Here is a 13,980-nt window from a genome sequence, read left to right on the forward strand (position 1 = left end):
AAGGTTCTCTGTCTCAATTGTCAATGTGGTGCTGTGGCAGTAATGGCTGTCGTGCAAGCCTTCACCAAACCTGGTGGCAGAAACCAGCAATAACAGATACTGACAAGCTTAAGAAGGAGCCCTACTAAGCCTGGATGGCTTTTGGGATTCCCTTAGTCAACAAGCACGTATCATGGGCCCGAGTGTGCCTCTGCCCAGGTGGTCACAGAGGCAAAAATTCAGGCCTGAAAGGTGTTTGGATAGGCCATTGAGAAAGGCTATTGGTTGGCTTCAGGGATTCTGACAGTTGGTTGGAGACAGGAGGTTACCCTGCAATCAAAGGGTTCACGGTTCAAGCCCCAGCTTTGGCTTTCAGTGTTGTTGTGTCCTTGAGCAACACACTTCAACTGCATTGCCTACTGATGTCAGAGGTGGTGCCAGTGTATGGCAGCCTTGTTTCTGTCAGCTGTGGCTACAAGTGACTGACTGAATATACTGTAAAACACTTTGGTCAAGTCTAGCTAAAAAGCGGTATGTAAGTACAGGCGATATGTAAGTACAAGTACAGTATGTGAGTACTGGGTGGTTTACCATTCTGGCAAACCATCCAGTGCCTCCAGAGTGGGAAGCAGTACTAAGTTAATACTGTTTTAGGTGGAAGTGCAGACTCCAGGTGACACGCCTTCCTGGTGGAAGAAGAGACAGGGTGCCGTTTTCGTGCATCACTCAGGCTAAAGTCACCGAGGTGACTTTAGCCTGAGTGATGCCTGAGGTACATTAGATATTAGCCCGAGGTACATTTGATATCTGGATGTTGTAAGGCCTTTGTGTTTGACAAGCCTTTTTTAGCACTATGTACAGGTGTGGGATAGTGCCCCTGAACTGGCAGACTAGTGTGGTGGTCCCCCTGCAGAAGAAGAGGGTACCGAAGGGTGTGTTCCAATTGTAGAGGGTTAAAAATTCTCAGTCTCCCCAGGAAAGCCTATGCCAGGTTGCTGCAATGGAGAGCTCGGCTGTCTGTCAAACCTCGGCTTCATGAGGAGCAGTATGGCCTATCTCCTAGCCATTGTACAGTGGATCAGTTCTAAGGCTTTGCAGAGTGTGCAAGGGAGATTGCCTCACATACATTTTGAGGGCCTGGAGAAGTAATTTCATTTCACAAAAAGAGAAGGCCAAGAAGACATGCTTCCATCTACTCCCATCTATAGCATTTTGTCAGAAGTGGACCTTACAAACAGCTGTAATCAAAAGGAACTTGCCATGGACCGTCATCTGAGAAAAGTGGAGGGCGAGATGCAAAGACTGTCTTCTTCCTTGTGTCAGGACATCTCACAAGTTCAGATGTCCTCCTTCCACTCTGGACCAGAACATTATCTTAGAACCTGAAAGTAATAAATCTTTGTTCTACAACCACAAATACCAAATAACACCCAATGTTAACCAGACTCCTGCTATTGGTGTGCAGGAGTTCAAAGGAAAACTGATACTCAGAAAAAAAAAACAACAACAAATAGCAGATTTCATTGAGGTAAATTAACTTTTAAATATATGTGGTGAATGGTGGTGCAAAAAATATTATGTTTTAGCTGCCATCTGCTGCAATGGGCAAAAATGAAGACAACTGATACTGTACTAGTAAAACATCAACATGAAAAAAATTTATCTCATCGTAGACTGAGATCTCATTAATAAATCACACATCAAATAAAAATTACCTTCAGCTTTAATTAGTCAAGCAGCCAATTTTCAAACAGAGATACAGTAGAAAAATATGAACATGATAAGGACCACTGTCTAACAAAAAGGGGATGACAAATTCTTTGAATGAATTCCAAAGTTTTAAACATCTTTTACTACATTGGTTGTTTTAAGGGATCAGAAATCTCTAGAGTTTAATGTAGACTAAACATATGAGAACATAAAACGTCTTGCACACCCGTCGAAAATGTTTCCTTTTCTTGCAGTATGAATGTTTAAAAGGAAAATCCATAAGGATATTTAGAAAAATCTTTAAAAGTACATCTATTCATTGGTTTTGGGGGGTTGGGGGCATAATAAAAAAATATTGTGTTTAAACAGAATCACCAGTGCCAGAAGTAGTTACTACTCAAGTAGTTCCTGCAATGGCTGAACAAAAAAAAACACTCAAACCAAGACATACTGTACAACCAACAAAATTAACAATAACTAACTTTAAGATATAAAACAATATAAATTAAAAGTAATTCAAATCTTGATAAAAAATGTTTAAGAATATGCTGCAATTTTGTCTTTAATATCTATTGTTGCAATTAGTTGAAAGTTTGCAGTTGTGCCTAGTTCAAAAAAACCTTGTGTTTGCTGATATATCCTAGCCTTTCTCTTTCATTGGCTGTTTGGAACATATGTTATCAGCTGTGTCAGTTATCTTTCAAACTATCTTGCTGCTTCCAGAAAATATCCAAGCATTTTGTTTGACAGCGACTGAGGTTTTGCCCTGCTCCACCCATACTTCCAACTGTCGTCTTCATTTCATGTACAAAAAGGTTTCTCTGCCACCCTGTTGTGCCATTACGCGCAACTAGTGCACACTGACAAAGAAAATAGCCCACTGAAAATCAGGGGTAAATAGTAACAACTTAAATGTGTAGTGTGTCCCCACTTTTAGTCAGATATGCTTCAGTCCTGATAGGTGAAGAAATACTGTAGGCAGAAATTCATTGCTGCTATCACCTTGCCCATGTCTACAATCAGAGCATTTAAAAAAGAAGTGGAATGTAGCCAAACAAGGCATGAACAGGACCCAAAATGTATCTTGCCACTAGCCTTTAGGAGGAGATTGATAAGAGCAAGTTAAAAAGTATCCTAATCTTAAACTTGAAGCTTTGCACTCATCTCCAGCAGGGGTGTCCATTGGTGTGGGCTCTTTATGGAGTTGGGTAGAAATCAGCATTAGAAATCACAACTTTTTGGCTGTAAAATGTCTAATGTAAAATATTTGTGATATTGATACAGTTAAATCCAGAGGTAAAGCTACTTTAGTATATGCCGAGAGGGGTGGGCAACAGTAAAAAAACACAAAAATATAAAACAGATGAACAGAAGATTTAAAATTATATAAATATAAGAACCCAGAATTCAACAATGATAAGGGAATTTAATAGTACAGAACTAAATCATCTCCAAGTGCACGGGGTATTAGTTATCTACATAGTTTTTTCAGATAAGACAGACATGGTTCCTCATAAATAACATCATGCTTGGATCTGACTTTTGGAGACTAAACAAAGCTAAAACCAAACCAAACAGCACTTTACAAAATGTTACTGTAGGCATAGTAACTCTAAATGGAACTCTGCATTAATTTACAGTACAAAACTGCTTTAGATTTTAGTCTCATATGCTCTATAATTTTCATGGTAAAAGACAGATATAAAATAAAAATTACAACATATAGAACTGTAAAACATAATTCAAAGTAAAAAGTAAAATCAAACAAATATTGAGCTCAGTAGAAGACAACAAACATTTAAGCAACACTGAAATTCCCACTTTAAACCTTTTAACTATGCTGTTGAGTGGAAATTTAAATCTTGTAAATGGTTGCCCAAACCATGTGAGAGAACTGTCACAGAATCAAAAGTGACAGTGATCTGTTCAGTTTCCAAGATGAGGTCTTCTCATAACTACAGCCATCAGATTGCTTCCTTTTCCATCTCCTTATAGCATCCTATTCTCTCCCTCCTTCTCATAAAGGCATTCAGGTGAGTTTCTCTTTAGTTCAATGAAAACTCCCAGAACCTCTTATGCAGTGTTTTTAATTGCATTCTCATTAAGCTTTTCCATGTAGTTCCTAAGATCCTTTGAGTCCCCGAGCTCAATGTCTGGACAAACCCATTTTATATCACTGGTCTGCACCAGCGGCAATGGACTAAGCACTGGACATCCATTACTGGCCTTCACATTGGAGAAAGTGGAGAACTTTACTCTCTTCCTTTTTGTGGTTGGTGAGTTAAGCGACTCATTCCTCAGATCTCTTCCACTGGTACTACATCCACTACTGTCTGTACTATTGCGCAGGATACCTCCGTTTAAAAGCTGGCTACCTTCTTCCAAGATGCCGGTCAGTTCTTCATGTTGTTGTTGCTGCAGACAAAGCCCCTCCTCTTGGCCTAGCCAAACCCAGTCATGAGCATGGGGCATAGTCTCTGGGGCCTCTAGAGAGAGGTGTTTACTTCTGTACTTGTATGTATAAGAAATGCAGTTGATGAGAAAAACCAGGATGGCCAGACAGAAGACTCCCAGTAGGGCATACATACCGATCTCCAAGTCTGTTAGCCCACGCCTTGATGGCAACAAGTCATCATCGGTACTGCGACTCCGAGGCAGCTCTGGGTATTCTGAGAAGTCATTTAGGTTCCTGTTCCCACTGTCTGATGATAAGCGACCACCATTAGGTCTCACTGGAACTTGGCCTCTAATAGTTGTGGCAGCACGGTTAATTAATCCATTGTCCCTGTCAGAAATAGAGCCACCATAATACGGAGGATCCGGACGTGTCCTCCTGTCTCCTGGTTTACTGTACTTCTCCTCTGAGTGACCAAACTTTACCTGTACATTCACCATTCCTGTTGCTAAAGTAGAACGTCGTTTGGACTTCTGGCACAATTCTGATGCACTCATCTCCACACGTACAAGCAAACCCTGGCCTTCACCTTTGGCAACAATGATCGGCCACTTCCATTTTGCACTCTGCTGCACACCCACCACCTGTTCATCCAGAGATGTGGCTGTCAGTGTAAAATGGGCAGAATTATAGTTGTCCAGAGGAGTCATAGATCCATCACTAAACTGAAGCCAGGCACTGATAAGCGATTCCTGTAAAAAATAATACAAAACATACCAAAATATGAAATAGGAGGACATGAGTGAAGTGAAACTCACAGAAACTCAGTATAAATCTTCAGATTCAACTAAAAGGAGGACCAAAATAAACCAGAGGCACAACGAATGCAATATTTTGTATTACTTACAGTAAAAAAGCCTGTAATATATTTGAAAAAAATCCCACATGTAGGTGCTACTAACAAAATTTAAACATACAAGAAGAAACTTTGATACATGAGAAATATTCTAACAGAAAATTGCAAAAATATGGAATAAGAGTTCACTAAAACAATTTTTATGAAAATAAAACATGAATTTATTTTCCTTCTGGTCAAGCGCATGATAAAAAACTGAAAGAAAATTATTCTGTATTCACAATTTTTACCTGTGTCAGTGAATCGATGACTTCCTGTGTTGTTGCAGTAGCAACAATGGCTCTGCTGCTTCCAGGGCTCAGTTGTAGGGACAAAGAGAGTCCAGAAACCAACTGCACCCCAAGCTCTGTCACACTCACTTTATCATCCAACACCCTGATGCGCCTTTCTGCCAGGACTGACGATGTCAGAGGGGATACAACCTGTAAGAAGCAAAAAATATATATTTTTTTCTGGTATTTTCAAATACAAAAAAAATCTAGAAGCTCCTCTGCTTACACTCATTACTAAATATCCAATCTTGCAGGCCTAACTCAGAGTGCATTTTTGATAGACCATTTTTTGTTTCCCATCTTATAAATTAACTCACTACCACTGATTTGCAGATTAGTAGGAAATACATTTTAAAATTATAAAATTTTACATCTTGCACTATCACGACTTTATAACAACAGAAAAACAAACCTTCTAAAATCACAAACAGTGTATTCCTTCCCTTTCAACCTTTCACATAATGGAATAGTAGCTGATGCACAATTTTTAGATTTGCATGAGCAGTTTTTAAATTCAACCATAGTGTATAATTTTAAAAGTTACAAAAGAGGTTATCAAGGATAAGTATTAGCCTCCCTATAATTTAGACACTAGCTTGACATAGATTCACACATGGGACATTTACGCCTTTGTTCATGCTAGTTTAGCTGAAATTGCAGTCATCAAATTAATAGTAACACTAGGTTAGGGAGGATCAGACACCACTTGGCCATAAGATAATGTGTATGTGTGGCTTTAAATTTTTTTACCTGTCAAGGGACTGAAGTAGCTAAATACTATTTTCTAGTACAACACATACATTGCCATAAAATACAAAATATAACTTGTGCTTGAGTTGCAAATTGCAAATCCAGGTTTGAAGTTAATTTCATTATGAAAACCACAAATCAGTTTTTTAGAATATTCGATTTACAAACCTATCGTGTTGAATTTAGCTGTGAAAATATAAACAGGGTTTCAATGTGGAGAGGGTGGTGGGCATTTTGTTTTAGCTTCCCATGGAGAATACCTAGTTTAGTCACCTTTTGCTGCAGTAACCAGATTTATACATCTAAAAAGTCAATACTTTTGTAATGTGCAACTGAAATTCTTAGTTAAATCTTAACATTTAGTTGGTCAAAACTGCTCAGTTTGGTTTATCTCTCTTAGAACAATTGTAATACCATTTATCTTAACCATTCTATTGTAGCCCTTCCTGGATGTTTAGAGCAGTTACCCCAACAATATTTTGGAATGTTTAAAGCAGGAATTTTGCCAACAGAATTAAATTTTTTTTTTTTTTTGTTGTTGTTGTAATTTTCACCTAGAGCAAGCAGTTAGTCCTCTTGGATCAATGCCTTTCTTTCCTGTCAGTTGAAGTGGACTGTAAATGTTCAAACGGCAGACGTATTATTGCTGTATCATTGTTAGGTGTCAGAAGCCTGGGATGGCATTTTTTTTTTAGAATAGAATAGAGCAGAACATCCATTTATTGTCCTAAAATGGGGAAATTTTGGTAATTTTATCTTCTAATCTGGCTTTAAACTTTTCCTTAAATGTACAGTTATATTGTGTTAGTTGACTTAAATAACTCTTTTTCTGGCAATTTTATGTCACAAAACTCTAAGCCTTTTATAGAACAGCTGTGCTTGGATACAACGGCACTTCCTACAGTTATACACTATTTACTTACTTCTAAAGAAATTTTCTATACTACTTTTAATTATATTTATTTATTTATCAACATCATCTATAATTTTTCTTTAATCATGTCCCATTGTATCATATAATGTTCCAAAACAATAAAATGAAGTTTAGTCATGATAGAACATATGGAAATTTTAATAGGTATAAGTTCATGATAGTTTCTATTTATTAGCTGTTTCTATTCTAAATAGAACCAGCTAAAGTAACAACATCAAGTTTTAATTGTGACCAACATACATGGAAGAGGGGCCAATCTATAGCTGTATGATTTGCAAGCCACTTAATTGTCATCTTTACAAGTCTCAGTACTGTAGGTCAGCTAATAGCAATCTTCTCTATATAAGTAAGTGCTGTGAGAAAGTGAGTAAAAACACATTTCCAAATCACTTTAAAAAGTTGGAAAAGCAAAAAAGCCCTGGTAGAATTTTTGAAGAAATCCTATTATTTCATTAAAGGTGTAATATATAAACTTTAAACTCACTCAATATGTATCTAGGTATTTGCTAGTATTAAGGATGTCCCAGCCGTTCCTTGTAGGACTCTTTTAAAAAATCCAAAAGAAATAAGTGGTCCCTTGTGTGTCTAAACAGTTACAAAAATTACCCCTTTGGTTTAACTGATTGAAAAATGTAAAAGGATTCAAAAACTCACCTAAAGCCACAAAAGCTTCATTCTAATTCACACCTGCAGAATGTGTGCCCTTAGATTTATAGTAACCAGAGGTGTAAGCATGTAAATAGCTCTGATATTGTTTTGAGATGAGAATCTCTTCCATCCGCTCCAATTAGGGCTCCAGTATTTCCTGCAGCCTCCCTCGCAGAGCTGCATTTACCAGCCATAATGAACTGTCAGCACAGATCACAGCCTCATTTGTACAGACCCAATACCCCGCTTTTCTTCCTTTGTATGTTCCCTGTTTGCCTCTCACATGGCCAGAGGGAATGGGTGAATACCCTTGAATTGTCAAAAGCAAACAGTGTGGTCGCGGATCTGAATATACATTTGAAAATGTCTGTGATGTGTTCTAAAGCTTAAGCTTTGTGGGCAATTTATAAAATGGGAGAAAGAGATTAAAGCATTTTACATAAACAAATGTTCTGCTTTTGTTTTCCTTAATGGTTGGTAGGTTCTAGTATGATATATTTTTGTTTTATTTCTATAATATTCACTTATTTATTAATATATAATACCAATACTATAAAGTATTAAAAAAATGAAAGAAAATGTAAAGTTGTTAGTTATAATGTAAGTTAGCTGCAAACTCTTCAATTTAAACCTTTACTAATGTATAGTAGAATAAAAAGGTGCATGATGTACCTCTTTAAATGACACTTCATGAATGGTTTATATCTGAAAAACTTGTAATCTGTAAGAACTTCTGACAGCTCCAAGACAGCTGTGCTGATGAGGTGTTTCTCCCTCAAAAATGTATTTTCCTCTTCCAACCAAATTTAGAGCATCAACTAACATATGTCCAGACTTTCCAATGCTCTGAACCCAACATGTCAAGGCTTTCCTAGACTGTTAAAGTTGTAGCAGTCAGATTACTCCTTGTTCTTTTATCGATGCAATGTCTTGCCTGCATGCCTGTCTTTCACCTACACTCATAATTGTGAAATTTTCTCATAAGGCTTCCAGGTATGTCGAGACCCTTCGCCTAATATCAGTTTTACAGATTTATTCGCTCTATCCTGAGAGAGCAATTTAAAACCCTTGCCAAGCTTAACTCTTCCTATTCAGACCTGTCAAATTCTTTCCTCATAACATTTCTGTTCTGTATTTAGGAAGCCTTCACTACCCAAAACCCCCGAAACTCCATTTTAGACCTAAATTTAGGCATGAGCAACCAACAAAATAACAAGAAGTCCATTATTACCCAACCCATGTGTGTCTGATTCGCACATTGACACTTGCAAAGGTTAGCTGCACAATGTATTTTGCATACAAGTGTCCCATCCATAACCTGTCAGGGAGTGCTTAAATGGATTTATTCACCCTTCTAAACACTAAAACTTGCTGCACAGTAAAATTAATGACCACATTATTGATTCAGAGCACACGATAGGATTTTACACATCAAGAGTCTGCTGAAATTTTAGGCTTCATTTTAAATGTCAAATGCATGTGGAGTTGTGTTTCTTTGCTGAATCCACATAAACCTTTACATTTTCCCCTCAACTTAGAACTGTTTAGGAGCATGTGTAATGAAACTTTAAAATTTGGTATAAATGTTTACCATATATGGAAAATGAAACTAATAGAATGAAGTTGATGTGTTAGAAATGTGGTAATTCCAAGCAGCAGAGGTTGAATTTTATGCCCCAGGTTTCAACAGTGTACTTCACTTTGTCGTGTTGTCTTGTAAATGTCAAGCTGACGTTGATTTATGGTGTGAGAGTGACGTCTGCAGTCTCATGAGCCAGGCCCTGATTGTATCATTAAATAAATAGGACTTGGATTGTTTGTGCATCTTTGTGTGTGTGTGTCTACTTGTGGAGGGGTTGTGGAGAGGGAGAGAGTGTGTGCTAGTGCCACTAAGCAAGGTGGTAAAAGACTGAGAGAATGAGACATGGCGCAGGTGTAAGTTTGATAGGCTTAAGTGTTTATACCACCCTGGGATCAATCTGACTGTTTTTCAGTCTTGTTCCTTTTTCAAACCAAATTTGTTATTTACTCGCCTAGTAAAATGGCTTGATTTTATGATGTATGGAATAAAAATGATATTAGGATCTTAAATTTAGTATAATTTTGATAATTTGTTAAATGTCCTTTTTTCTTTTGTGATTAAGTGGTCTAATTTTATGTATTGATTTCAAGCACTGCATATCCATTACTTTTTACCTTCTGCTAGTATAGGAAAATAAAAAATATCTGTTTTCTAAAGTAGGTTTGAATAAGACATATTCCAAAACCAAAGTTATTACATATAATTTAATATAATACAGTAGGGAACTTTCCTACAAGAGGCCAACATACATAAATTACTAGAAGGTCATAACCAGAAGAAAATAATGTAATGAACGCTTGTTTTTACAGAGACAGAGTTGTGCGTTTAAACCGACAACCTTCTGATCAAAGGCAAAACTCTTGAAATTCATCTTTATTTGTGTCTGAATAGCAAAATTTCACCAAAGTTTAGAAGGCAAAACTCCTTTTTCAGCAATTTGCTTAATAAAGGTTGTCTTTTGACATAATAGTTTAAGGTGGAAGTTACATTTACACAAAGACTCAGTTTTTCTCTAAGTAACTAATTATTTGTAAAGCTTATATACTACTTATTTACAGTAACAGTCACTGTGCATAAAATATTTGATATTCACAACCATAAATTATTCATTTATTTTGAAAAAGCCTTAAACAAATATTAGGCCAAAGTAAAAAGTGTTGGTAAAACACAAAACCCACCAAATGATTCAGTCTCTACTAGATTATTTTTTATTTTCTATATAAATGTAATGGGCTTTCATGTAAAACAAATGTTAGCCTACTTTTCTTTACATACAATTACTTCATTTTTTTAAGGTTTGCATTAAAATTGAGCTTTTTATATCTCCTCCAACATAAGTTTACTCTGTTGGAGGTACAGACCTTTCACTGGAGCCTTACAATATCTTCATTCTTTTTTGTTTTCAACTGGTCTAAATTCACTGCTGTATGACTTCAAGTTAATGTGGAGGATCTTCCTTTTCCGGTTGGATCGGCGAAATAAGTGGTCCTCCTAATTGTCAATAATTCTAATGATATGTTTACATAAGACCATGCGACGTGCTCGTCCCCATGTTCACTGTAGTGAGTCTGACATAGAAAAATCCCAACTCTTTTCGAAAAGTAAGCTTGTAAGAGCGATGCAAACAGCAACTTTCAAACAGAGCGTGCACAAGGAGAAATGGACTCTTGCAGACTTTCACATGCGTTTAATAGGCATTTAATAGGCATTCCTGCAAACTAACCACAATTTTTACAGCAAAAATAGTGCTGTGAATTATTGTAAAACATCTCATCATAAAAACATTTATAATAATTTTCCCAAAGGATACTGTTGAGTAAGTTTTACCAATGATTGCTTCTCTAAAGCCTCAGTTGATATTTTGCTATTTTTTTGGTATCTCATTAGCACACACCTGCACTCTCCAAAACAGCAACTTGCCAAAACTCTTACTCACAAAGAGGCCTTCTCATTTGTGGATCAACTAATCAAGCAAATGTAATTTGAAGTACTAGAGAGCTACATGTGCCATAGAAATTCTAAGAGAAACATCCTTACTGTATTTCTTCCAGTGGTGCATTTCTGGTGTGGTTTGATTTTTGTTAAATAAATAATAATAGAGTAAAATTAGTTTTGTTCATTTACATCTAAAATTGGATTTAAACAACCCTTTGAAGTGGTAGAGAGTAGACCCCTGTTATTATAAGATCAATTAGAGATGCACGGAGGTGCACTGCAGCATTATGAAGAGGTAACAATGTTTTTAACCTTTCCAACTGTTTACAACCTATTTTCTTTAAGTTGCTGTTCCTTTTACAGTTGTTTTGGAACATGTTTTTCCAGCGAAATTCAAGCCACAACTAATCAGTGCAGAAACATTTAGAATACAATCAACACACGCAGTGCACAGCAAGAAGTATCTTGTACGATTAAAGAAATAGTGCAAAAAAAGCCCCCAAGGAAACAAAAAAAATTACTAGTTGTTTTAAAATGTACTTTCGAGTAAATTTCAGGGTTCTTTTCACCACAAATAAAACATGTAACTGCTCCATTATTTTCCCTTAATGTTGTTTTTCAAGTGGTGATCCATAATCAGTCATGATTTCTTTTTTTTTTTCTGAGCTGTTATACTCAGTTTGCGATATATACATTTTATTTAACATATACTTATGCTATGGTCCAAAGCTGGCTCACCTTCAACTTATGTTAGTCTCAATTAAGACTTTTCATGAGTCCTTATATAAACCATTCTGATAATCAAAAGTCATGTTATCGCTTCCAAGCATAATAAATGTAACATTTTACAATCTCTGCAGTGCGGCACATTCATGTTGGAGACAGCCTTCAACAGTAAAGAACAAAAGCCTATAAACGCTCGACATGAACATCACGTCTATAATCTCATTCCTGTCTGGACCTCAAGGTGACGGATTTTTAATAAAAAAAGAGTTACTGATATTTTTTAGTGAAGGGTGGCATAGTAATAAAAACTGTTGTGTCAGAAAGGGCATTTGGCAAAAAAACTTGAACAAGATATAACCAAGTATTTGGCAACTTTTTTAGGCTACATAAGGAAGCCAATGAAAGGAGCCCTTGAAAGACTGTATCCAATGGACAACATTGGAGAAACTTACAGTAAAGTCAGTGTATTATTTAACTAGTCAAATGGGAATAAAATATTTATAAGGTATGCAGAGTCTGCATTCTTGGCGTTTTCTTCAGTTACTGCTTTGTTTGTGATGAAAACCTTCTAAATAGTTATGAGAATAAAAAAAATTTGTTAAAGAGGAACATTACTATTTGCTGGTAAATATATAGAACACATTAATCTAAAGAAACACAGAGCATTACTAAGCTCCTCCTTGAAGGAAATAGAAAAAACAAACAACACTGATTGTATACAGTAGACAGAGCACAACATTGCAAAAATCAGAGAGACAATCAACAGACAACAATGTGAAATGTTAATTGTGCTTCAAGACTTTTGCATGTTTTAATTTCATTCAACAAAACAATACTTACCTGCATTAAAACAGTTATTGAATTCATTTTATTTCTACTAATGAAATATTAATTTTTTTGTAAAACTAAATGCCTGTACTATTCAATAATATTTGAATGGCTTTTTTTTGTAATTTCATGGCAGGCAGTCTTGCAATGTGAACATCCCCTAATAATTTAGAGCTGCATGGTTATGTTTGTAGAGGCAACACATAATAAAGGCCTAAAGAAGCATCCATGAATTGTTAGTGTGGCAATATGTTGAGTGTCCAACAGAGAAAAAGATTTGTAAAGTTTACTCATATCTAACCAACAGCTGCCGTGCAATCACATTCAAATTAAATCGAGGAAACTTGTAGTATCTGTCTGAATCCATGTAGGATGTTATTTAAAAAAGGGGAAAAAGCAATAAGATGAACAATATGAACTGAAACTATTTTAAAAAATGGTTGAAAAAGAACTATATACATTATTAATACATAATCCATGCAAATTAAACTTGGTTGGTATGAATAAAAAAAAATGCTAATCATAAAAATGTATGTTGCGTTTGCCACAAGAATGGCATTTCTAGCACATAAGAAGTGAGTAAGATATAGACAAAAATGTGAGAAATGTTTCATCCAGAGTATGTATTAATTTAAATTTGTAACGATGACCTGCTAAAATTTTGTTTGATCCCTTTATCTTAAATTGCCACAAATCAGAAGCTTGTTTTTGCAACAAAAGAATCTCTATGACATAGCTCCAGTGTCAGTTACTGATTATTACTCCCTTTGGCAGGTCCTCCAGACTTGGACTGACAAAGTTTGCTGAAAAAATTGTTGAAAATGCTTTTTTGTGAAAGCACAAAAAAAGGATTTTTGTTCTTCCAACAGTATTACTAAAATATGATCTTTATCTTATTTACCTTAGATCATGTATTGTCATACAAGCGATATGACCAATAACAACTACAGTACTAGCCTGGGAAACTACTGCTCATATTACCTGTAGATTAGTGGTTCCAGTACTCAGTCCAATTAGCACTTGACCCTCCAGGAGCTCTGCGATCTTCGGGTCCTGCACCCTAAGAGATTCCTTGACCAGCAGTGTAACATCCACATGCCAGTCTGTACCCAACAGGAAGTTCTGCTGACCTGGACCGCCGTCCTCCATGGCTCCTCTAAACTCCCCTGCATCGCTAACAAACTGTGTGAGGACATGCAGAGATGTGCTCTGGTACTGGGGTACACAGGAATTTTCTTCTTGTCCATAGGCACCATTGTTGTCATCAGTGACTCTCTCATATCTATATGGAAAAATAAAGAAAGT

General features: G+C 36.3%; 1 protein-coding gene across 1 annotated transcript in view; it reads right to left on the reverse strand.

Moving 5' to 3' along the window:
- Positions 1 to 1,724: 1,724 nt before the first annotated feature.
- LOC107100037 (transmembrane protein 132C-like) overlaps positions 1,725 to 13,980 on the reverse strand; it is a 212,967-nt gene continuing 200,711 nt past the window's right edge. Inside the window, exons 8-10 of the mRNA XM_015398385.1 lie at positions 13,657 to 13,957; positions 5,231 to 5,422; positions 1,725 to 4,836 (exon numbers count right to left, since the gene is read on the reverse strand). Coding sequence (XP_015253871.1) covers positions 3,763 to 4,836; positions 5,231 to 5,422; positions 13,657 to 13,957 — 1,567 coding nt within the window. The 3' untranslated portion in view covers positions 1,725 to 3,762. The remainder of the gene's footprint in view (positions 4,837 to 5,230; positions 5,423 to 13,656; positions 13,958 to 13,980) is intronic.

The sequence above is a fragment of the Cyprinodon variegatus genome, unplaced genomic scaffold, assembly GCF_000732505.1.
Source record: "Cyprinodon variegatus isolate N-32 unplaced genomic scaffold, C_variegatus-1.0 Scaffold29, whole genome shotgun sequence".
Classification (NCBI taxonomy): Eukaryota; Metazoa; Chordata; class Actinopteri; order Cyprinodontiformes; family Cyprinodontidae; genus Cyprinodon; species Cyprinodon variegatus.